Source organism: Ambystoma mexicanum, chromosome 2q (genome assembly GCF_040938575.1).
Source record: "Ambystoma mexicanum isolate Mex_15411 chromosome 2q, UKY_AmexF1_1, whole genome shotgun sequence".
Classification (NCBI taxonomy): domain Eukaryota; kingdom Metazoa; phylum Chordata; class Amphibia; order Caudata; family Ambystomatidae; genus Ambystoma; species Ambystoma mexicanum.
This window is the reverse complement of record NC_090924.1, coordinates 336,277,152-336,298,631: the sequence shown is the minus strand read 5'-3', so window position 1 is coordinate 336,298,631 and position 21,480 is coordinate 336,277,152. Positions and strand designations below refer to the sequence as shown.

Here is a 21,480-nt window from a genome sequence, read left to right as displayed (position 1 = left end):
ATCTGAATTTAATAAGCAATAACAAATAGATAAAGTTAGCTCAACGCGTTTCAGGTCCAACTCTTCACCAGGAGCAGGTTTTTCTGAGACAGTATTTAAGTCTTCAAGCTTTATAAATTGTCTAAAGAACAAGTAAAAAGATGATCGGTGCCAATCATAATTCGACTATTATTTGTACAAAAATATTAATGTTAAACCTTATTGTTTGCTGTTCAAATTTCAATCACCTGGCTGACTCTGTGTTGTTTGTGTGTGTGTGTGTTCAAGATATTGGGCCTCATTACGACCCAGTCGCTAAGTGGTTAACGGTGCCGTAAAAGGCTGCGGCGCCGTTAACCACTTAGCGCCTTACTACGAGGTACCTTTGCGGGACCCGACCTAAACGGCTGGTCTGGACCAGCCGTTAAAGTAGGGACCCGCAAAGGGACCTCGCAGGCAATTACGGTACTGCAATTCGCTGTACCGTAATTGTCGCCTTCCCCATTCCCATTGAGCCCTGTGGGGCAAAAATGGGAATGGGGAAGGGCCATGGTGAAATGAGGAAATACCGCCCTGCCAACCTTGGAATGGGGCGATATTTCCCCATTTCACCATGGCGGACTCGTTACAACACGGCACCAACCATGGCGCTAATATCGCCATGGTTTAGTGCCGGTGTTGTAATGAGGGCATTGTCTCTTGGGATATTGTCAATTGTTTGTATCCATAGCAGGGCAATGCTGATATGTCAATTGGGTAATTTCTTCACTGAGGAGTCAATTGCCAATGTTATCATTTATTTTGTGTGTGATCGGAAAGTAAAACATTCCCAATTTGAGTATAGTATCAACACTATGCCACTGCCTGATATTTTATGATTGTTCTAAGAATCCTGTGCTAAGGAAAATACATAGGAATAGGTTAACAAATTGGGCATGACCAGAATAAAAGACGCCACATAAAATAGGAATACATCTCTACATGTATGCAAAAAAGGGCTTTGGCGTGAATGGGTCTTGGCTGGCCAGCAGGTTGGGACGTTATTAAAGCTACTGTTTGCTTCAGACACCACTTTCAGGTACTATCCTTCACACGGACACATGAAGAAAAAGGTTTTACAACCGAGACCAAAATGTGGATGAAAGGATCTAATAAATGGAACATTTATTAAGGTGCAGACTGTACCAAAACCAAAATCTGGTTTCCTGGTACACTGATTTAATGTTCAAAGCACCATGTAAACCAGGTTCTTCTTACAGCTCTTAAAAACTCTGACCAAGTAATGGATGTTTCAAATGGTCTTGTAGAGTGTCACTGCTCCGAGTTTGCTCCTTGCTGGTACGATACTTCCTGCTTCTCTGACCTTCTGGATTTCAACACCACGATAGAACAATTCATTTAGACTGAGATTGCTGAAATGAGACTGTAGTCCTAATGACGCATACTACCTGTTCTGTCCATTTGATCACCTCCTATCTGGCTGCAGCCCTGAAATGCAACACCTTAGTAAATGTCAAAGTACCACAGTCTGCACACACAAGAAACATTAAACTTACCCTAAGTGAACGGTCGTATGAGGCACTGAAAACTTTGGTTTGGTCTGGCGTCGATATGACAGCCAAGGCATAAACTGTGCCCACGTGGCCGGTTAAGGTGCGCACCTGCTCCTTCGACTCAATGTCCCAGACCTACAATTCAAGGACAGATTAGGAAATGACTATGCAAGGTTTTGAGCAAGCCTCATCAGGGAACATTCACAGTAACAAGCAGCACACCTGGTGTTCACATCACTAATTCACTAATGAGCCCACTCTTCTTATACTATACCGGTACATGAAAATCATTACTGACCTCCTCTCAGCCAATCAAAATGTAAGGAATGCAGTCAACTACTTGCATTGACTTCATTGCTGACTGTTAGAATTGGTTTTCTATACTCGGACCTGGTGGACAGATGTATAGGAGACTACCCTATGATTGGGACAAGGATAACTCTGGGAGCTATAGTAAACTTGTTCAAGGTAGTAAGGCGAGTGGTCAAGGCGAAGTCTCAGGAAGGGTGAGCTTGGTAAGGGGTCTACAATGAGTCCATGGGTAGGGGAGCTTTCCTAAAGTCCTACTGGCAGTATGACTTTAGTAAGCTATCCCAGTGGTCTGTAGTTACCCAACTCTGGTCTGTACTAGCTCAGGACTTTGTTAGACTGGCAGAGCAGTCATGCTTAACTTAAGAGGAAGATGTGAGCTGTAGGTAAGTACACTGAATGTTAGCTAGACAGGCACTAAAAAGAAGCACTTACACATAGTTATATACAAAGTATATATTTATTATATTTGCACCAGAATCACCTTAAATATGTCATATGTGTATACTAGAACATTTAAGAGTACTTGATAATACACTTCAAAGGGCACTTTCGCTTTTGTGTTTGTTCACGGTTACATTTGTAGCAACTTTAGAAAGGGAAAAGACAATGTTATCGTATTATCGGTTATTGCGCACTCATAGGTTTTTCAACGGTTTATACAGTGCAACATGAGCTTAGTTCAAGGTTCTAGAGACGGTTTCTTCGCCTAGTAAGTCTTTTAAGTCCAAAAAATGCAACCCTTGCTAAAGGCAGTTCGGAGAAGACTAGAAGTCTTGACAAACAGCGAATTATGAAGAGCTCCTGTGGATTGGTTCCAGTGTCTAGAGTTATTCAATCAGCAAGTTAACTAACAAAGCCGACCTTAAAACAGACTTGAGAAGGGGACACCAACAGCGGCTTGGGTCAGAGGTAAGAGGGGGTTGCCCTGAACACCTCTACAGGCACTCCAACGCTCTGGAGCGACTTCTTGGAATCGGGTTAACAACACCTTTTCCCATACAGTACCTTAGGTTAGAAGAAAATGTTTTTGCTGGATGCTGTGCGATGTTGCAGCTCTGGACCCGACCTCCGGATTCCTTGGTCTGGTGACTGAAGGCAGGACAATGGACGGGATCTCTCAGTAGCAGGGGAGGACCTTAGGCACGACTTTCAGCAACTTCTTGGTTCACTCTGCAGTATTGGCGCCTTTTCTTCAGCACCAACAAAGGACACGGATTGCCCGGTCAATCTTCTTCGCTTCCTGCAGTCCCACACTGCGGTGAGGGGGTCTGGGCGAGTTGGATCGGATCTCTGGAGTGTCCTTATGGATTCAGCAAAGATTTGGATGTATTCAACATTTCCATGACGATGCACTTGAATGGGCAGCAGGTCTCCTGGTATTGGGTTCAAGAGCTCTGGAAGCTCCTACGACCTCAGGGGATGGCTTGTTTCAAAGTTCATCTTGGGACTGCTTGTTCCCACCAGCCAAAGGGAAGGAGGAATCTTCTTCGGGGCTCCTCTGTTGCATAGAAAAAGGGGTCACGACAGCCGTGGTCATTTCACAGTGTTGCAAAGGGTCTGCAGGCGTCTCTGGCCGATTTCTTCTTCGGTTACTTCTGTATCCATTGGTCGATTTGCTACTCACTCCAAAAGCCTCACCTTTTATACAGTTCCAGCACAAACTCCTCTGCAATCTTTCTCAGCATTTTAAAGAAAGGGGCCTTTGGCTGCCCAATCAGGACAGCCAGACCCCCTGCGGGAGCTGGACCTAGTCAGGCACTCCGGCAGACAAAGGACAGGTGGGTGGAAAACTCCTCCCCTGCTTCCTGCCTGCCCTTACACTCTAGAGCCTCGGCCGGGATACCTACTGGTTCCTGCCAAAGGCAAAACACACACACAGACCTCCCTCTCTCAGAATGGTAGAAGAAGGGCTAACAAACAACAACCATGCTAATAATGGCGAACAAAAAAGGGAGGCCCCAAGTTGGTACTTGGGTGCCCATATTGTGCACTACCAAGGCTATGGACATAGCCTGCGGTATAAAGAATACACAATAGTTGGTAGAGCACGTCCACTGCCACCAGCCATAAGTAGGTGTTTGATTAATGCATATGCAGGCTTTATGAGCAATTTGGGTTTAAAGATCAACTCGAAAAAATCGTCTGTAATGTCCTGTGTGGGTAGAAAACGTCCCGCATGAATGCAACCCATTATATGTGATGGAGAAGTCATCCCCAGGGTTAAGGTTTTTGATTACCTAGGGATTAGATTTTCGGAAGCTCTCACTGGGAAGTCGCATCTAATCAAACTATCGGCTAAATTGAGCCAACAAATAGGGGGCATTTTTCGTTTTATGTCCCGCAGCGAGGGTCAACCGCTTGATGTTGTAGCCAAGATATATGTAGCACAAGCAAAGGCAGTTTCACTATATGGGGCACCTTTGTGGGGTTTCCAGAAGGCGGATGAGGTACAAGTCAAGGAGAACCAATTTTTCAGGAGCCTTCTGGGACTCCCTAATTCTTCAGCGAGTATTTCTATCCACAAAGAAATGGGTCTGGAATTTTGGGAAGATCAGTGGGCGTTGGCCCCAATACTCTTCTGGGTCCGGATGTGGCCAAATGTACATGCCTCTCTTTGCCATTTTATTATTATATCTGTATTGGGGAGAATGGGGTGGCAAAGAATTCCATTGCTTGATTATATAGATAAAGCCCTAGAAGAGGCCAATTTAAATATTCTTTTTCCTCCAGCTGCCCTTTTAACTAAAACAGAGGTGAATGGTTATAAATCTTTTTTGGGAGAAGTGTTTGCCAGGAAGAGAATACTTTTAGAGTATGAAAATGACACTGTTAAATTGCATGCAATCATTAGTCAGCCTTTGGCGAGTCAACCCTACTTAATTCGGGGTTCGTATAAAAAAGATTGGTGGCTAATCAATAGGGCAAGGTTCGATTGTCTCCGTTTGCGGGGGAACACAGTGAATTGGAAAGGATATCCGGATACTGCTGTTTGTCCGGTGTGTGGGTACATTACTGAAAATTTGGTGCATTTGTTACTATTTTGCCCAGGGTACATAGAGATAGAGAGAGCGACAATAATTCCAGTCCTTAAGGAAACTAAGATTCGGCATAACAGAGAGGCTATTTCATTTCTTTTAAGTGCAGACTCTGTTTTGGTTGCATGGCTTTACTTACCTTTTTGAAAAGAGCAATGTATTTTAGAAAAGGGTTATTGAGGTTACAGGGCGAGGAGTGTTGTTGACTCCCCCGATTAACTACATTGGGAAGGGTATTCAAATTGTAGGTTTGATATTGTTGCGTTAACAGCAGTTTATATTGTATTTTATTTGGTATTTTATTATGGGACTGTTTTTGCAGATGCATAATGTGGTTGTTGTGGATGTTCTTAAGGGAAGGGTTTTATTAATTGTATGTATTGCTTGGACTTAGGTGTTTTATGGATTTTTGAATCCGAAATAAACTTTTCTGACTGACTGACTGGTATTTGTCTATGTGACTAAAAAGTCACAGGAGCAGAGAGAAGGGGGATACTAGGTATCCCTTTGGCACTCCACTTAAGGTGCTGTGTGCCATGTGCTAATCTCTCAGACTATAGAGTTTTGGGAGAGATACCAAGTATCACTAAGAACTGTAGTTTCTTAAGGCTACAGAAAAATAATCTTAAAGGAGGACCCTCAAGGTCCCCAGCAACACTGCCCATAAGGAGCTATGGGCTGTAGTAGTAAAAACACAGATGCCTTTAAGAGATATGGAGCAGACAGACTCTATAGTACAGGTATAATACAAAGAATAGAGTTCCAAAAGACAGAGCCCACAAGAATGAATGAGAAGAAAAAGGCACCACTCATTCAGGATTGAAAGAAAAAGTCCAGAAGTCCAGCAAAACCTGCTGGGGGTCTCATTAGGAGCGGGGATGAAGCATAACAATGATAAATTTCCCTAACAGTCCAAAAGGTAAGCAGACAGGAATAACCCTTAGACAAGGAAGTATAAAAATAACATGTATCATATGGGCAAACACACACAATGAAAAATGACTATATGTAGGCAGTTACTATCACACAAACTAATATAAAACACATATATACAGCCACGTAGACAGTGCAATAATTCCAGAAATACTACACAATACCTGAAAGAGAAGGTAAGTAAGTCGTATAACACCATCAGGTCCCAGGAATCACAAAACTATAACTTCAGAATCCAGCCCTATGTTGAACGGGGCCTTATGCTCAAAAGTTCAGCCAAGTTCCAAGGACACTTGTGAAGCGGGGAAAAAACTAGGGACCTGGTAATTGTTCCCAGAGTTAGAGGATAATCTGTTGCAGTCAATAAAACTGTTCCCGACTTTCAGAATACTTGCTCGAGCAAGCAGTTGAAAGTTAAACTGTTATAAAAGTTTGCAAGCTTTTAAAAAGGGGGATATAGTGTTCAGGTAAGTACCACAGTAACTCACTGCCTGAACTCTGATTCTTCTTAGGACTTGGCCGGTCACCAGAAGGTCAAAGGTCGCGTTTCCCACCAGCAGCTCCGGTCCTTGATGCCCAGGTATTACAGATTCAAGCACTTCTCCGGTCGGCGACTGTTGCTGGTTCAAGGTCTTTGCAGAAGAACAGAATGCAGGGCCCCTCTTAGCACAGGATTGGATGCAGGAAAGCTTTTTTGGCCACTGATTTGCGGCGACACAGGGGGCACTCTTGTCACAATAGGACTTTGCCTCCTATCTCATGTCCCCTCGATGCTGGCACCACGAACTTTGGCAAGGAGTCGTCCAATAGCACAAACTGTCAATCCCCAAATTTTTTAGCATCAACATGTAATAGCGACGTCTGCAGTGCGTTAGCCCAAACCTCGTTCAGCCACAAATTGGCTATGGGGCACTTCCAAAGGCTCTGGTTCGCACTACACCAAGCATATGTTTGGAATGGATGTTTCCTCCACTCCCAGGGTCAAAGCTGCAATGAATGATTCAAAAGATCTCTTGCCAGACAGGGCTTTTCCAGGACAGCAGCAGAAGTTGGTCGCCAGGCCTTCTTTGGACGGGTCCACAGTCTCTTTACTCGTATTCAGCAATGCAGGATACTTGGCTCCTTGCAGGATTTCTTCCAGGATCTCTGGAGCATGGCTGTAGGACTCCTCTTCTTATTCAAAGTCAGGTGAGTGCTCAGACTCAGCCCTCCCATGACAGGTTCTGCCCCGTGGTCCAATCAAGGACCACTGTGGGTCTCATGCAATCATGCACACCAGAAATTCAGTCACCAGTATGTGGATTGGGACCAGACCGTCCCGGCCCACTTCCTGGGAATGAACGAACACAGACAGACAGACAGACAGACAGACACACACACACACACCTACCTGTGAAAACCAAGGCTTTCCAGGGCAATTGCATGACCTTAAAAATGAATTTCCTGAGCTGGCAGGACAGGAAGAAGGTCACAGAACAAGATTGTCAAAAGAACAAGCAAAAACCTGAGGTAAGGCCATGTTGGGACACTAGCCACAGTTAGTAGCCAACCACGGTAGGGCTAAAGAAAAGTATTGGAAACTAGTAAAAATGCAACTGTTGCCACCAGCTTGTCTTAGGCACATTAAAGGTAACCAAAAATCATCTGTGTGTTAGCCTGGGGTGATATAAAAATAACCCCATTGCACTGCATTGTAAGACGGGAAACGCAGTTTTGCAGTACTGACAGCCTTACTTACCCGTGGTAACGTTCTTTTGACTGGATGTTCCTCCCACGTATTCCTCATCTTTGATACACTCCCATAGCAGTCTGTATGAGGAGGTTGGTGCTAAGAATTTCTATTTGTTAATTTGATGGGGGACAGCTTTTTCAAATGTGGCCTCCTCTGCGGACAGAGTCTATGCAGTAAAATCCTCTGACAGTATGAAGGGACAACTAAGTTGCAGATCTGCACATGTCCTGTACTGACACTCTCCTTTCTAGAGCGGAGGAAGCCGCCACCCCTCTAGTGGAATAAGCCCTCAAATGATCGGTGAATCTTTCGCTGCCAGAGAGTAGCATTCTGTTTTACACACGAATATACATCCGGAAATTGGTTGCTTTGTGACTGCTAAACCCAATTTCTGTCCAGCGTATGTAACAAAAGGTTGGTCATCCTGACGAACATTTGCTGTCCGTGAAATATAGTAACTTAACATCCTTTTGGGATCCAGACGATGGAGTCTCTCCTCTTTTGATGGGTGAGGAGGAAGATAAAAAGTCAGTAAGACTATACATTGTGATATTTCGACACTACTTTCGGAAGAAAAGATGAACACATAAAACTACTTTGTCCTTGAAAAAGGACGTGAAAGGTGATTTTGAAGACAAGGCTTGTAGCTCACTTACCCTGTGGGCAGACGTGATAGCCACTAAAAAGGCTGTCTTGATTGTATGCATCCTCAATGGACACAAATGTAAAGGCTCGAAAGGAGCTCCCATAAATTCAAGTCCCATGTTGGTACGATAAAAGGAGTAGATTGGAACACATTTGTTAGACCCTTAAGAAATGGTTTCACAATCAGCACCTTTAAGTATGATCCCTCATCAGGGGATCTCTTAAAAATTAACATTGCCGCCAAGAAGCCCTTGACTGTGGCCACTTGCAACCTCAAGTGGGTCAAGTGGAGCAACAAAGATTGGACAGTGGGAAGTTTGCATGTAAAAGGGATAACATTTCTTTTCCCTGCACCTGCTGCAAGACTTGTTTGCAACGGCAGCGGTATGGGATTCAGTTGCTGGTCTTCTAGCCAAAAGTAACACCTCCATCACATCTTCCGGAAGGTCCCAATCCTTGTATCTCACCCTTTCAAGCACAAGGCGTGATGTTTGAGAGTCCTGATTTTTGGGTGAAGAATGCGACCTCCCTCTTGCAAGAGTAGGTCCTCTCTTGGGGAAGACGAATTGGAGGGCAGATGGCCATTTCAAGACTGTCTATGTACCACGTCCTCCAGGCCCAATCTGGAGCAATGAGGATCATGGTCTTCCCAAACTTCCTCAACCTCTTGATGACATGAGGAATGACACGGACTGAGGAAAGACGTACAGGCATGGAAAATCCCAGTCCACCACAAACATGTCTCCTAGAGCTCCTCTTTGGGGAAATTCCATGGAGTAGAAAAGTTTGCACTACCTGTTGAAACTGGTTGCGAACAGATCCACTTGAGGGGTTCCCCAAAGGGTGAAGATCTCTTGGAAGGACTTCCTGAGCTAGTTCCCACTCGTGGGAGATCATGCTCTGCTTGCTCACAGCGTCCGCCGCCGTGTTTTCTTTTCCAGCTAGATGAACTGCCAGAAAAGTGATTCCTTGTCTCAGTGCCCAGAACCAGAGCCGCATTGCCTCTCTGCACAGGGGAAGTGACCCTACTCCCCCTCTTTTGTTGAGGTAGTGCATGGCCACTGTATTGTCTGTCATTATCAGGACACTTTTTCCCCGTGTTGAGGGCAGGAAGGCCATCAGCCCTAGTCCGATTGCCCTCAGCTCCAAAAGGTTGATATGGAGTCTGAACTTCGAATGAGACCAGTGTCTGCTTACTGAAAGTCCCTTCATGTGCGCCCCCCACCCCCATCCGCTGAGGGAGGGGTTTGTCACATCCCCGGCCATGGTTGCCAAAAAGGTGGTCCTCTCATTACATTCTCTTGGCAGGTCCACCACAGGAGATCCTGGGCGACCCTTGTCGGGACCTGGAGAAGGTTCGTCATTCTGTGATAGAACTGGGACAATTGGGATCTAAGAGTTCACTGAAGGGATCTTATTCTCAGAAAGGCTTCTGGCACCCAGTGGTCGAAGGGAGCGTGAGCGGTTGGGAGTGGTGCTCCTCTACTTTTTTTAAATTAAGTTTTACTGTTCCTATACTTTTATTTTAAAATGAAACCGTTCCAGAATGGTTTCCTTTTCAAATAAAAGTGTAGGAAGAAGTTGAAACTTGCACTTTCAGTGCACTACACTAAACGTTCCTTTAAAAAGCGGGTGCATGTGTTTGGGAGTTTGTATTCTGTGTGGGAGGGGGCGTGCTAATGGGGTTTGTGGGGAGTGGGTGCCGGGTAGCAGGGAACATAGTTCCACTAATTCTTTTCGTACACTTCGACCAATGCTGGCACCAGAAATATGCAGGATGCCATGTGGCCGAGCAACCTTAGGAAGTCGAAGGCAGGGAGATGTAAGGCACTTTAACATTTTTGGACCATCTTGGAGATATATTCAGCCCTCAACTTGGGTGGCAAAGCTGTTCCCAAGGCTGAATCCAGGACTGCTCCAAGCAATTGAATCTTTTGAGAAGGAGACAAGTGGGTCTTCCTGAAGTTCAGGGAGAAGCCCAGCTCATGGAGGAAGTGAAGTTTGACTGCAGTGACTCAGACTGTTCTGGATAACAAACCCTGATCAACCAGCAGTAAAGATTGGGGTACACGTGAATCCACTCCGTCCTTATATTTGCTGCCACCACTGCCATAAGCTTAGTGAAGACCCTCAGAGCAGAGGTGAGTACGAATGGCAGAACCCAAAACTGATAATGAGAACCGCCAACCAGGAACAACAGGTACTTTCTGTGCTTCTGTTGGATGGGCACATGAAAGTAAGCATCCTGAAGGTCGAATGACACCAACCAATCCTGGAGTCGAAAGGCCTAAAGGATATGCAAAAGAGTTGCCATGTTGAACTTCTCCTTCCTGAGGAACTTGTTCAAGCATCTCAAGCCCAAGATGGGTCGCATTCCTCTGTCCTTCTTGGGGATTGGGAAATAGGGAGAGTACCACCCCTGGTTTCTCTGCGCTGCAGGTACTAGCTCTATTGCACCTTTCTCCAAAAGGATGAGAATCTCATGTTGGAGGAGCAGATCTGGAACCAAGGTAGATCTGGCTCTTGGGGGACAATCCAGGGGGTTCTTTAGGAATGGGAGGCAGTAACCGTAGGCTACAGTTTGTAGCACCCATGCATCTGAAGGTATGCTTTGCCAACTCCACAGATGTTGCGACATCTGCCTCCTACCGCAGAACTGTGGATGAGAGAGTCATTTTGCTGCTCCAGTTGCAGCTGAGGGCAATTCAGAGGGTATTACACAGGTTGTTCTACCCCATCTGCCTCAGGCTCCATGAGGAGCCCTTCACTGATCCCTTTGTGAGAACTGAACTCTGAGATGGAAGAATTGAAACGAAAAGGGCATCCTCTCCACCCTTGTCCGGAGGATTGCACTTGTTGCCCGATTGCTGCCCCTAAAAACGTAGCTGCTGCCCTTGAAGCTTTCAGCTTCTCCAAACTGTTGACCGCTTTCTCACCAGAAAGATGAGCCCCATCGAAGGGCATGTCCAGCAAACATGCTTGGACATCTGACGAAAACCCGGACCTCCTCAGCCATGCCATACGTCTCAAAACAGTACTGACAGCCATGGATCTATTCACAGAATCCACAGTACCCAGACTAGATTGAAATAATTGCCTCATGGCATCCTGGATTAGGTTTAAAAACATATCCCTCTCTTCTGCTTTCGGTACATGGTCTGCTGCTAGGGCAGCCACACCCCAAAGGGTGTTTGTGTACTTTACAAATGCACTTGTAACATTGGCAGACTTCAGTGCCATGCTACCTGCACTGAACATTCTCTTTCCTAATGCATCAACATTTGTATTGTCCTTGTCAGCAGGAGTGGAAGGGTAAGCCGATTACCTAGAAGATACTGTCACAGCCTGAACCACTAGGTTTTCTGGTGTTGGATCCCTGTTGAGAAAGGGATGCTCTATAGACGCTGTCCTGTATTTGTTTGTCAGCAGCTTGTTAATTGGAGTAACAGAATCTGGCTTCAGCTAATTTTCCATTATTCTTACTCTCAAAGCGGTGTGAAATAGTAATACTGCTTCTTTTACTGGTGCACTATCCAATATATCAGTAAGGTTGTCTGTTTCCAAAATTGCAGCAGGTTTTGACCACCCCAGATATTCGGAGACCTTACTGATTACTGACCTATATGATGGATATGAATAACCAGCCACCCCTTGGTTCCCAAAGTCAGTTTCAGGACATGTCATCCAACTGCTGGTTACATTTAGTGTCTTTACAAGATTTAGCATTTTTGACTCTTGAGATATAAGCTCCTCTGGGACATTGGATGTTCCAAATTCATACCCATATGGAGCTTGGTCTTCTTCCTCCTCCTCCTCCAAGATGGAACCCATAGACCTAAAGAAATCTTATCTAGGTTAAGGTTTGTAAGACTTTGTTGAGTCAGTTGAAGTTTTTAAAGGCTTTAAATGCACATGATGCTCCGATGGCGTTGAGGTAATGAAGATGGATTTGGGAGAGGGCTTACCTGCTTCAAGCTTCCCCTTCCTTTCCTGCAAGGCCTTGACTGTCATGAACTGGCACAAGCCACAGTCGCCTTCTTTGTGGCCTATCCCCTGACACCACGGACAGACACAGTGTAAGTCTGTAATGGACATTTTTGCCCCACAGTCAGCACAATGCTTAACTCGGCTCTTCGGTGTTATGGACATGTCGAGTAGATGTCAAATCGACTTTGTTCTGAGGTGAAACGTAATCGAAAAATTTGGCTGAGGAGATTGCTCCGGAGCATGCTAATATGCGGAAAAAGCCAAACTGAGGTAACGGTCACTCTGCATGCTTCATATACCAGCGTCAACGTCACGATAGAGGATGCTATGGAGGCCATAGAGGGCCATGACTCGATGCCTCACAATGCTCAACTCAACTCTGAAAATAAAATGGAAAGCAAGCTGCAAGCAGACCTGGATATATCAAAGATGAGGAATACGTGGGAGGACACAATCCAATCGAAAGAAAGCTGAAACATGCAACTATTCTTTCACTTTTTTAATAAACAAATCTGTTCACTCTAACATTGCATCAAATGCAAGCTCCTGCTAAAACCATTCCAGTTCAACCAAGCTTACAATTAAAATGCTTACCTGTTAAAGACAAACAAAACATTTAAATATTCCAAACTAAACCCACATTTAATTTAATAACACATTTTGTGTGCTTTATTCACAATTAACCTAACATGTTTTACTTCACCACAACTCAAAAACCATTATGGCTATTACCACCATGTGCAAATAAATGTATAGACTACAATAGGTGTTATTGCTTGTTATAATGACCCACCACCAAGTAATGACCAGAGGCAAATTTGCCCAGCAGAACTGTATTCTGATGGTATAAGTTCAATGATGCTTGCTTCAATAAGGCCAGCTGCATGCCTGAGTTCATTTAAAATAGCAATTTTTGACCAGTAATGCGAGTCAAATATAACGGAGAAATGACTAGAGTACTTGAAAGGTCTCATACATTTGTTCACAATACATTACCTATACTATTGCCTTGTGAATCCCCTCCTTCAAGGTTCTACTCACCATCCTTCCCCTAATACCATCTGTCCTAAACAACTTTCTCAGTTCTTCCTGCAGATTTCACAAAACTGTGCAAGGTGCCTCTCTTTTCTAATGCCACTGCACACTTCGTTGTCCATTCCAAAGCGTCTCTACTTTCTTCAGGATATCTTTCCTTTCTCTCAAGCTACTAGCTGACATGGTAAACCACTTGACACCCACGAAATGGGTTTCAATCCAGTTTATTTTACAATACAAATGGATTCAGGGCTTATGGTGGAGGAGTTAAAAGGGTGGGGAACTTAAAAAAAGAAACTAAAAGGAGCAATTTCAGCTTGCTTGATGGCCGTAGTTTGTCCTTCACTTCCTTGGGGGTCACCTTCTGGAAGTCATACGAAGGTCACTGACAGCCAATGAGGTTTTAAATTGTGCCCTGTATGTCTTTTGTGGTTGCTTTGAGACTTTCTGTCGTCGTCGCTATAGTCCGGTTTCCCTTGCCCTTAATGTAATTCATACGCAAAGATCTCTTCAGGAGGTCCTTCCCCACCTGCAGGACATGTAGGGTACAGGCTTGTTTCATGTGTGAGTTACGTTCCTCAAAACCACACTTGCCTAATGGAACTACGACGACGAGCGATATGACCTAGATCTGTACCGTGTCTGGTGTTTAGGACGCTTTTTCTCGGGGACACATCCCTCGAGTCGAAGGACAATTTGCCTTTGGATGGGGTAATGAAGGGGGATTTGGGAGAGGGCTTACCTGCTTCAAGCTTCCCCTTCCTTTCCTGCAAGGCCTGGACTGTCATGAACTGGCATAAGCCACAGTCACCCTCTTTTTGGCCTATCCCCAGACACCATGGACAGACACAGTGTAAGTCTGTAATGGACATTTTTGCCCCACAGACAGCATAATGCTTAACACAGGTCTTCGGTGTTATGGACATGTCGAGTAGATGTCAAATCGACTGTGCTCCGGAACACTGGCAGACGAATGCCAAAGCCGTTGCCAGCAAAGACAGAACAGGTGCTTTCTTTTGTAGGACCTTTCTCTACCGCCTTTATCAGCTTGCTGTACTCCTTCCCCTTTACATCTATCCCCTTTCCTCCTCCAAACCCTGCATGAACTAGCCAACTGCACTTACCCTTCCAGCTTCTCTTGTCACCTGGGAGAGTCTGGCTTTTCACCCCTCTCGAGTCTCTCCTCTATGCAGAGGTGTTCTTTATAATCTTTATGATTTCTCTCTTTAGCATGTACTGCCCTGTTTTCCTCCTTACCAGTCTTCTGCCTACATTGTCTATTCTCCTCTCTGCCCCTGAGAGGCATTTCACCTTTTTCAACTACCTCTTTTCCACTCCAAAACTTTCTCACCCACTTTTCTCTCAACGGCCCCCTGCAAGGCTATCTGTGCCATTCCTCCTCCTTCTTACACCTTCTAGCAAGCTCACTCGGGAGCCATTTTCCCACCTGCACTCCTTTTATGCTCTCCCTGAATCCAGACGTCTTTTCTGCCTGTACGTCTGTTAGGCAAGATTTGGAGCAGTACCCTTTGGGTGCACTACAACAACCTTTGCCTCCTGGCAATAGGATCCCAACCTTTGGTAGTGTGGCTGAGCAGCCAGGCTCATCTCAAGAGGGGTCAATGTGAGCAGTAGGGGAGTTAAGCAGAGATTCACAGTGACAAGTATCCAAATAAACACTTACACTCAAGGTTTCTTGATTAAACCATTATTAATTTTTTTAACAGTCAGTTTGAATAAGCCTTTTTCAGAAGGGGGAATATAATAGTAACACACAAATACACTTAAATAATAATTAATAATAATAATAATAATAATAATAATAATAATAATAATAATAATAATAATTAATAATAATAATAATAATAATTAGGCTTTTATATAGCGCTACAAACCCTCAGGTATCTGAGCGCTGCTTATTATTACCCACGGTGTGTGGTGCTTCAAAATACACACTCTTGGTTTCTCTAAATCAGCAAGTACCCATTTGGGTTGGCACACAGACACTTCCTACACCCTCAGGTGACTTAAACAGCTAGGACACTGTGGACATTAATTTATCACTGGTATATTTAGAGCAATACTGAGATGAGTAAAGAGATTTCAGAATAAAACAAGAGAACACACAAATATTCTGAAGCAGGTAAGTACTTTTGAACCCCCCAATGCAAAGTAAATTAACCCTTTCCTGGAGGGAAGGTAAGACACAAGCAGAGGAGAGAAGAGTCACTCACGGAGCCAGGCCAGCCAATGTCAATTGGGCAAATGTCTAGGTGTGCTGAGGCACTTCTTGCAGGTAAGTAAAAGTCTTGCACAATGTTTTAGTAGTCTTTGTAGAAAAAGTAGAATCAATGTAGGGTCACAAGCTGGGAGGCTTGTGAAAGGTAGTAGATGCAAGCAACTCTACAGAAGCAACCAAGACAAGTCTCAACTGAGATCAAGTAAGGCTACAACAAGAGTTAAGTTCTCTTAGACTATGCAGTTCCTTTGGTTAGAAGAAATGGTTCTAACTGGCTTTTGTTCCTGTGTGACTCTGCAGATACTTTTGTTCCTGTGCCTCAGTCGTGGCGACAAGAGGGAGGACTTCTGGGGACTCCTGCAACACAACGGGACGGTCGGCAGCAGAAAAGGACAAACTTCTATTCAGCGGCATTTTGCGGTTTCAGCTCCTCGCAGCTCAGCAAATAGCACCACCGTGGTCTCACAGATAGCACTCTGGACTTTCCTCACATCTGGGGTCCAGCACTCTCTTGAGGTGGCTCAGGCTTGGTCAGTCCTGCTTACTGGGAGTGCCGAGGATCTTCCAGCAGCTCGGGTCCATCTTAAAAGTGATGCACTCCTGTTTGGTTTTCCTCTCACTGGCACTTCCGTTCCAGCAGCAGCAGCAGTGGAAGTACAGCCAGCTCCAAACGAGTTCACTTTGGAGTTGATTGGTCCCACCAACTCAAAGGGAGAAGTCGTCCTTGCAGGGCTTCTCTAGTCGAAACGAATTTGGAGCATCAGCACCCCAGCAGGGCTTCAACGGGCAAACCAACGGTCCAGGTGTTGCAGCAGGCATCTCTTCCAAGTTCTTCTTCGGATTCCTTTGTCCAGTGGTCGACTCTGCCTTCCAAGCCAAAAAGCCTTGCTGTTTATGCAGGTTTCTCCCATTCATTCCAGCTAGCTGTCAATCACACAGCAGGGTGGCTGTCCTTGCCGGACAGCCAGCCGGCCAATCACCTTTCGGTACATTCCTGTAACCAAGGGGATTAAGCACAGGGAGTTTCAGGCACCTCCCTCATTTCCTGCCCTTGCCAGACATATTGGAGCCAGAGGTGGGCTTCACTCAGGAATCCCGCCAAAGACAGAGCTAACAAAGGGACCAAACGTGGTTTGGCGCGCAGAGTAAAACTCAAGAAGGACCTTTCCAGCAAGAAATGGTGAAAAAAGAAGACTATATGGGCACCCATGGGTGCCTTATTGCAGCTGCAAGCGCAGCCCGTGGTAAAAACTGCCAATGGTAGTTAAAAGTAAACCACTGCCACCAGCCATTAATTGTAGAAAGGGTAACATAAAAATGTTACATGAGAAACTAGACAGAGGGGGTACTAATTAACCTCTCCAGCACCCTAGGGTAAGATAGTGTGTGCTGGGTCTAGAAAGTTACAAAATTTAAGCAAAGTCAAATTCACTTTAATGCTCTTGGAAACAGTAGTTTATTCAAGAGAAGGTATTTAAACCTATAGGAAATCTAAGAGACTTCCCTGTGCCACTGTACTGAAGGTGCTGTGTGTCAAAATGCAAAGATGATGCCTATGCAGTTTGAAAAGAAGCAGTGTTAAATCACCGAACAATACACGAGAGAGTGGGAAAAATGTCCCACTCTCTCCGGGTTAAAAATTAAAAGGTCCTAGAGTCCAGCTAAAGTTCTGGGGGTCTCTAAGGAAGAGAGGAATTAGCACATTTCTGAGAATTCTCCCAAACAACTTCTTTCCTGCAATTCCTGTCTCCACTGATACTTCACTCTCCGGTTTCCCCCGAACCCACAGCCCCCACCTGCTACTAATGTGCATCTCACAATATCTACCACGCAAAAATGACATTCAGGTGCAAACAGCTGTGTTGATGGTCATTTCTGTGCCAGGACTACTTTGCCAGTTTCAGACCCACATTTTCCACTGTATCTTGTTATGATGCAATTAGCAGTGCAGCTCCTATGGGTGAACCATGAAGAAAGTTATCTGCCAACATTGTCGCCCTTTAAGTTTCAGGGACAGTCTTCCAGAACCCCCGCTTCCAATTGCAGGGAAGTTATGTGAGGTGTTGGGTAAGCTTTTCACAGAACTGGTAAATCTTCCTGACCTGGGTCAACCCCAGAACTTTTTGCTTTACTAGTGGCATATTTTTCCTTAATGCCTCTGTGAGTGGGAACCTTTTTCCACACTCTCAGAATCATTTACTCTTTTTATGGGTATCATTGTTTTGACTATCCATAGTGTCTTTTTAAAGTTATCCTCTTTAACAACTTATTGGCAATAAGTGCCTGTTGTTGCTGGGTTGCCCTAGCTCCCCTTTTAACTTTCTTTTGCTAACCTTGAGAGAACTACAGTTCCCAAGGGTAGAAAGGATCTGTGGATCCCTTTTACATTTTATTCTGTGAAGCCAGCACACTGCACCTTATGTGGAGTGCTGGGGAGATATAATTTATCCCCTTTCACATTAAAATTGTAACAATTCTGTTATAGGGACAAGCTTACCTTCAATGGCTGTTGGCAGTGATACCTAAGGGTGCTATTTTTTCCAAAATGGCCAGTCTACTTTTTTTTGCCATTTTAGTGTTTCTTGTTCATTACCCTGACATCCAGGGTGGGAAATTCCTTTGTGTGATTTTGATCTTTGGCGGGAGTCCCTTGGACTACCCGCCCAGGCTCCAGTCTGTCAGTGAGGGCAGGAAGCGAGGGAGCAGTCCAAAACTCCACAGCCTTATGTCTTCCTCCTTGCCTGAATGGGGACAAATCCCAGTGGGGGGCTGGCTGTCCTGATTGGACAACCAGACTGCCCCTTTCTTGTAAAATCTGGGGAGAGAATGCAGAGGTTGTGCTGTAGTTCCTATTAAATACTGCGAACCAGAAAGCTGAAGAGTAGTCGGCCACTGGAACCGAAACTGAAGAGGATGATTAAGGAACAGCGCCAGAAACAAATTCCAGCGACCAGAGAGTCTGCTGTGTAACCAGAGCCTGCTGTAGCCCTTCCTTCCAATCAACTCTGAAAACGACGACCCCGACCCGGAGCCTGATGAGACCCACTAGACTCAAGAAGACCCGCATTTTGAGCCATCCCAAGTGTTGCTGCGACCTTGCGTTGCTGCAATTCCCCAATACCATGGGACCTCGAGCGACTGTGTGGTGCATGTTCTTCCGAATCTCGCTGGAACTTCGTGGTGGATCACCAGAAACACAAATCGAGTCCGAAAAAGTCCCCTCAACAGAGTGCTGGACCTTTGTAACGATGGGAATTCAACCGCTATTTTCTGTCTTCTTTTGTGCTCCTTTAAAACGGTGCCAAATCCGCAGAACCGCATTCAGCCACGAGGAAAATTGTGCCTAGAGTCTTCTTCATCGATCCCTGCTGCAAAGCCCCTTCTGAGGTCTTGTTTTCGGTCACCACGACAAGGAATCCACTGACCAGGTATTTGGCTGCAGACCCTGAAGTCGTCCTACTGCAAAATCTTTTTTTTTTATTTTTTTTATTTATTGTTTAATCAAAAAATAAGATTTTTACAATACATCTGTCTCCTTGTGTCCATAGCTTGCCTCTCATACTTTAGTTCGTATCAACAGAGATTGATGGCTGGACGACATTTAATTTCTTTGAGTCATTATTTGTCTTTTAGTAAGTCATTTATGATAAATTCCAGTAGTTTGGCTGTGATTACTTGCCAGCTGGTTTTGTCGCCTCCAATAAGTCTGCACCACCATGTTTGTTCTTCCATCAGAGGGGTGTCTTTTGAAACATACGAAAAATACCTGTTTCTCATTGAGCGTGTCGCAGGTCAGACCATCAGAAGATGTCTAATGGTTTCATGTGTAGGAGGCTCAGTGCTTTGACAGAAGCGACAGTTAGCTGTTGGTGATAGGCCTCTAATGTGCAAAATTTCATTTGTTGGTAGGAGATTTAACCGTGCTCTTAAAACCAGATTTCGCGCCTGTTTGCTTGGAAATCTCTTTATGAAGTTTTGCAATTCATTTAATTTTCTTGTATTGCCTGGAAGATGAGAGGTGAGCTTTGAGGTCGCGGCTAATTCAGTCGTTTTTGCCCAGTCAGCTTCCTTCAGTTTTCGCAGGATTGTACATGGATTGTGAATGAGGTCGTCTTCGTTCGAGGCAATGGTGTCCAAAAGCAAGATGTTTTCTTTTTGCCATGTTGTTAGCATCTTAGATTTGCATCTGTCCATCTCACGTTTGATCATACTATAAATTTCATTGCCATCTACCATTCTGCACTTTCTAAAGAGCATTAGTGTGTTGCAGTTTACCGTGCATTGCATGGACTGGAGGCTCAGCTCACGTCTTATCGCCACTCCTGAGGTAGAGGTCGGGAGCTTGAGCACTGCTTTCCAAAAAGAGGCTTCCAGTTTGGGCCAGATGCTTTTTGGGATGGTCGGCATGGCCTCGGTGCCGTATGTTATCGCAGGCACCACTTTCATTTTGTAGAAATTGATTGTTGGTTGCAGTGAAAATTTCCCAAATTTACGATCAATTGTTTTTGCCTGGTCGGCTAGTTTCTTGATCTTCTTGAACAATGTTGCTTGCATTGTAATTTCGCCTTTTGTGCTGTCAAGTTGTACTCCAAGGTACTCGAAGGACTGGACGATTTCAATTTTTGAGTCTCCAAGGGTCCATTTAAGGTTTTCGATTTTCTTTTTCTTGTTCTGCAGTATCAGTACCTTTGTTTTTCCCTTGTTGATTTCCAGGAAGTTTTTTCTTGCATACTCTTTTAGGCCATTAAGTTGACGTTGTAGGCCTACTGGTGTCTGGTCAAATAGTGTGAGGTCGTCCGCATAAAGAAGTTGTTCTATCGTGGTGTTTCCAATTTTTGGAGGAAATGCACGCATGGCAGTTGTGCATACTTGAAGGTCGCCTATATAGGCTAGAAATAATGCTGATGCTAATGGGCATCCTTGCTTGACTCCTCGTGTGGTTGGAATTTTATCGGATAAGTCACCTTCACGGCTTAGACGCACCCTCATCGAGGTGTTATGGTGCAAGGCTTGTATGGGGGCCAATATGTCTTCAGGACATTTCCAGGTTCTCAGTTCGTCCAAAGGAGATGTCTTTCAATGCGATCAACCGCTTGTGTGAAGTCGATGAACGCGACAAACAACCTTTGGCCAAGTTGTAGGGCTCTACTTTTCAATATACTGTAGATTAGTATGTTGCCTGATGTCCCGGCGTTTTTTTTTTAAGCCCGATTGTAGGTGGTCGTTGCACTTGGCTGTTGCCGCCCAATTTTGAAATTTCTTTAGAAGTAATGATCCGAAGACTTTACCTATGCAATCAAGCAGCGCTATCGGACGAAAGTTCGCGGGGTACTTTATGTCTCCCTTTTTGTAGATGGGAATTATTGTTGCCGTGGTCCACGATTTGGGCACCGAACTTGACGCTGCACAGCGTAGAAAGATTTTGCTGATGAAGGTTACCCATTCGTTTGGGTGCGCTTTGAGTTCAAAGTTGGTGATCCCATCTGGGCCAGGCGCCCGTGAATTTTTGAACTTTTTGATGATTTCTAGAATGTCTTCTTTATCTTCTAGGTTGGTCCACTTGACTTGGTAGTGGGGATACTCCCCTAGATTTTCTGGTGTAGCGGATTTAAACACTTCAGCGAAGTGTGATTCCCAAACAACTTGAGAGATGTTATTTGTTATCGAGTTTTCCACTGGATGTTCTGTTGTTTTTAGTAAGGACCAAACGTCTCTTGCATTATTCGTCGTTAGTGCTTTGGTGATGTTTTCTGCATCCAACTGATATAGCTTACTTCCATGGGCTCCTACCCATGCTTTGTACTCTGATTTCAAGGCTTTTTGTGTGGTAATGCCATCAGTGGTTGGCAAAGTTTTCTTTGCGATCCTCATGGCTCTTCTGTACTCACGTCTTCTTGAAACTAGGTCGCTGTTATAGGTGTGTTTTTTAATGGTGCCTTTGTTTTTCAGACATGTTTTTGAGTACGCATAAGCCATTAGCAGTGGCTGGTAATCGACTGCTTTGTTTTCTCCTTTCTGTACTTTATCTTT

The 21,480-nt window shown here is 44.7% G+C and overlaps 1 protein-coding gene across 3 annotated transcripts in view; it reads right to left on the bottom strand.

Moving 5' to 3' along the window:
* The window catches only part of TRAF7 (TNF receptor associated factor 7), a 932,052-nt gene that overhangs the window by 111,692 nt on the left and 798,880 nt on the right, over window positions 1-21,480 (bottom strand). For all 3 annotated transcript variants that reach the window (XM_069647334.1, XM_069647335.1, XM_069647336.1), the window contains one exon: window positions 1,536-1,667. In XM_069647334.1, the coding sequence (XP_069503435.1) occupies window positions 1,536-1,667 (132 nt within the window). The remainder of the gene's footprint in view (window positions 1-1,535; window positions 1,668-21,480) is intronic.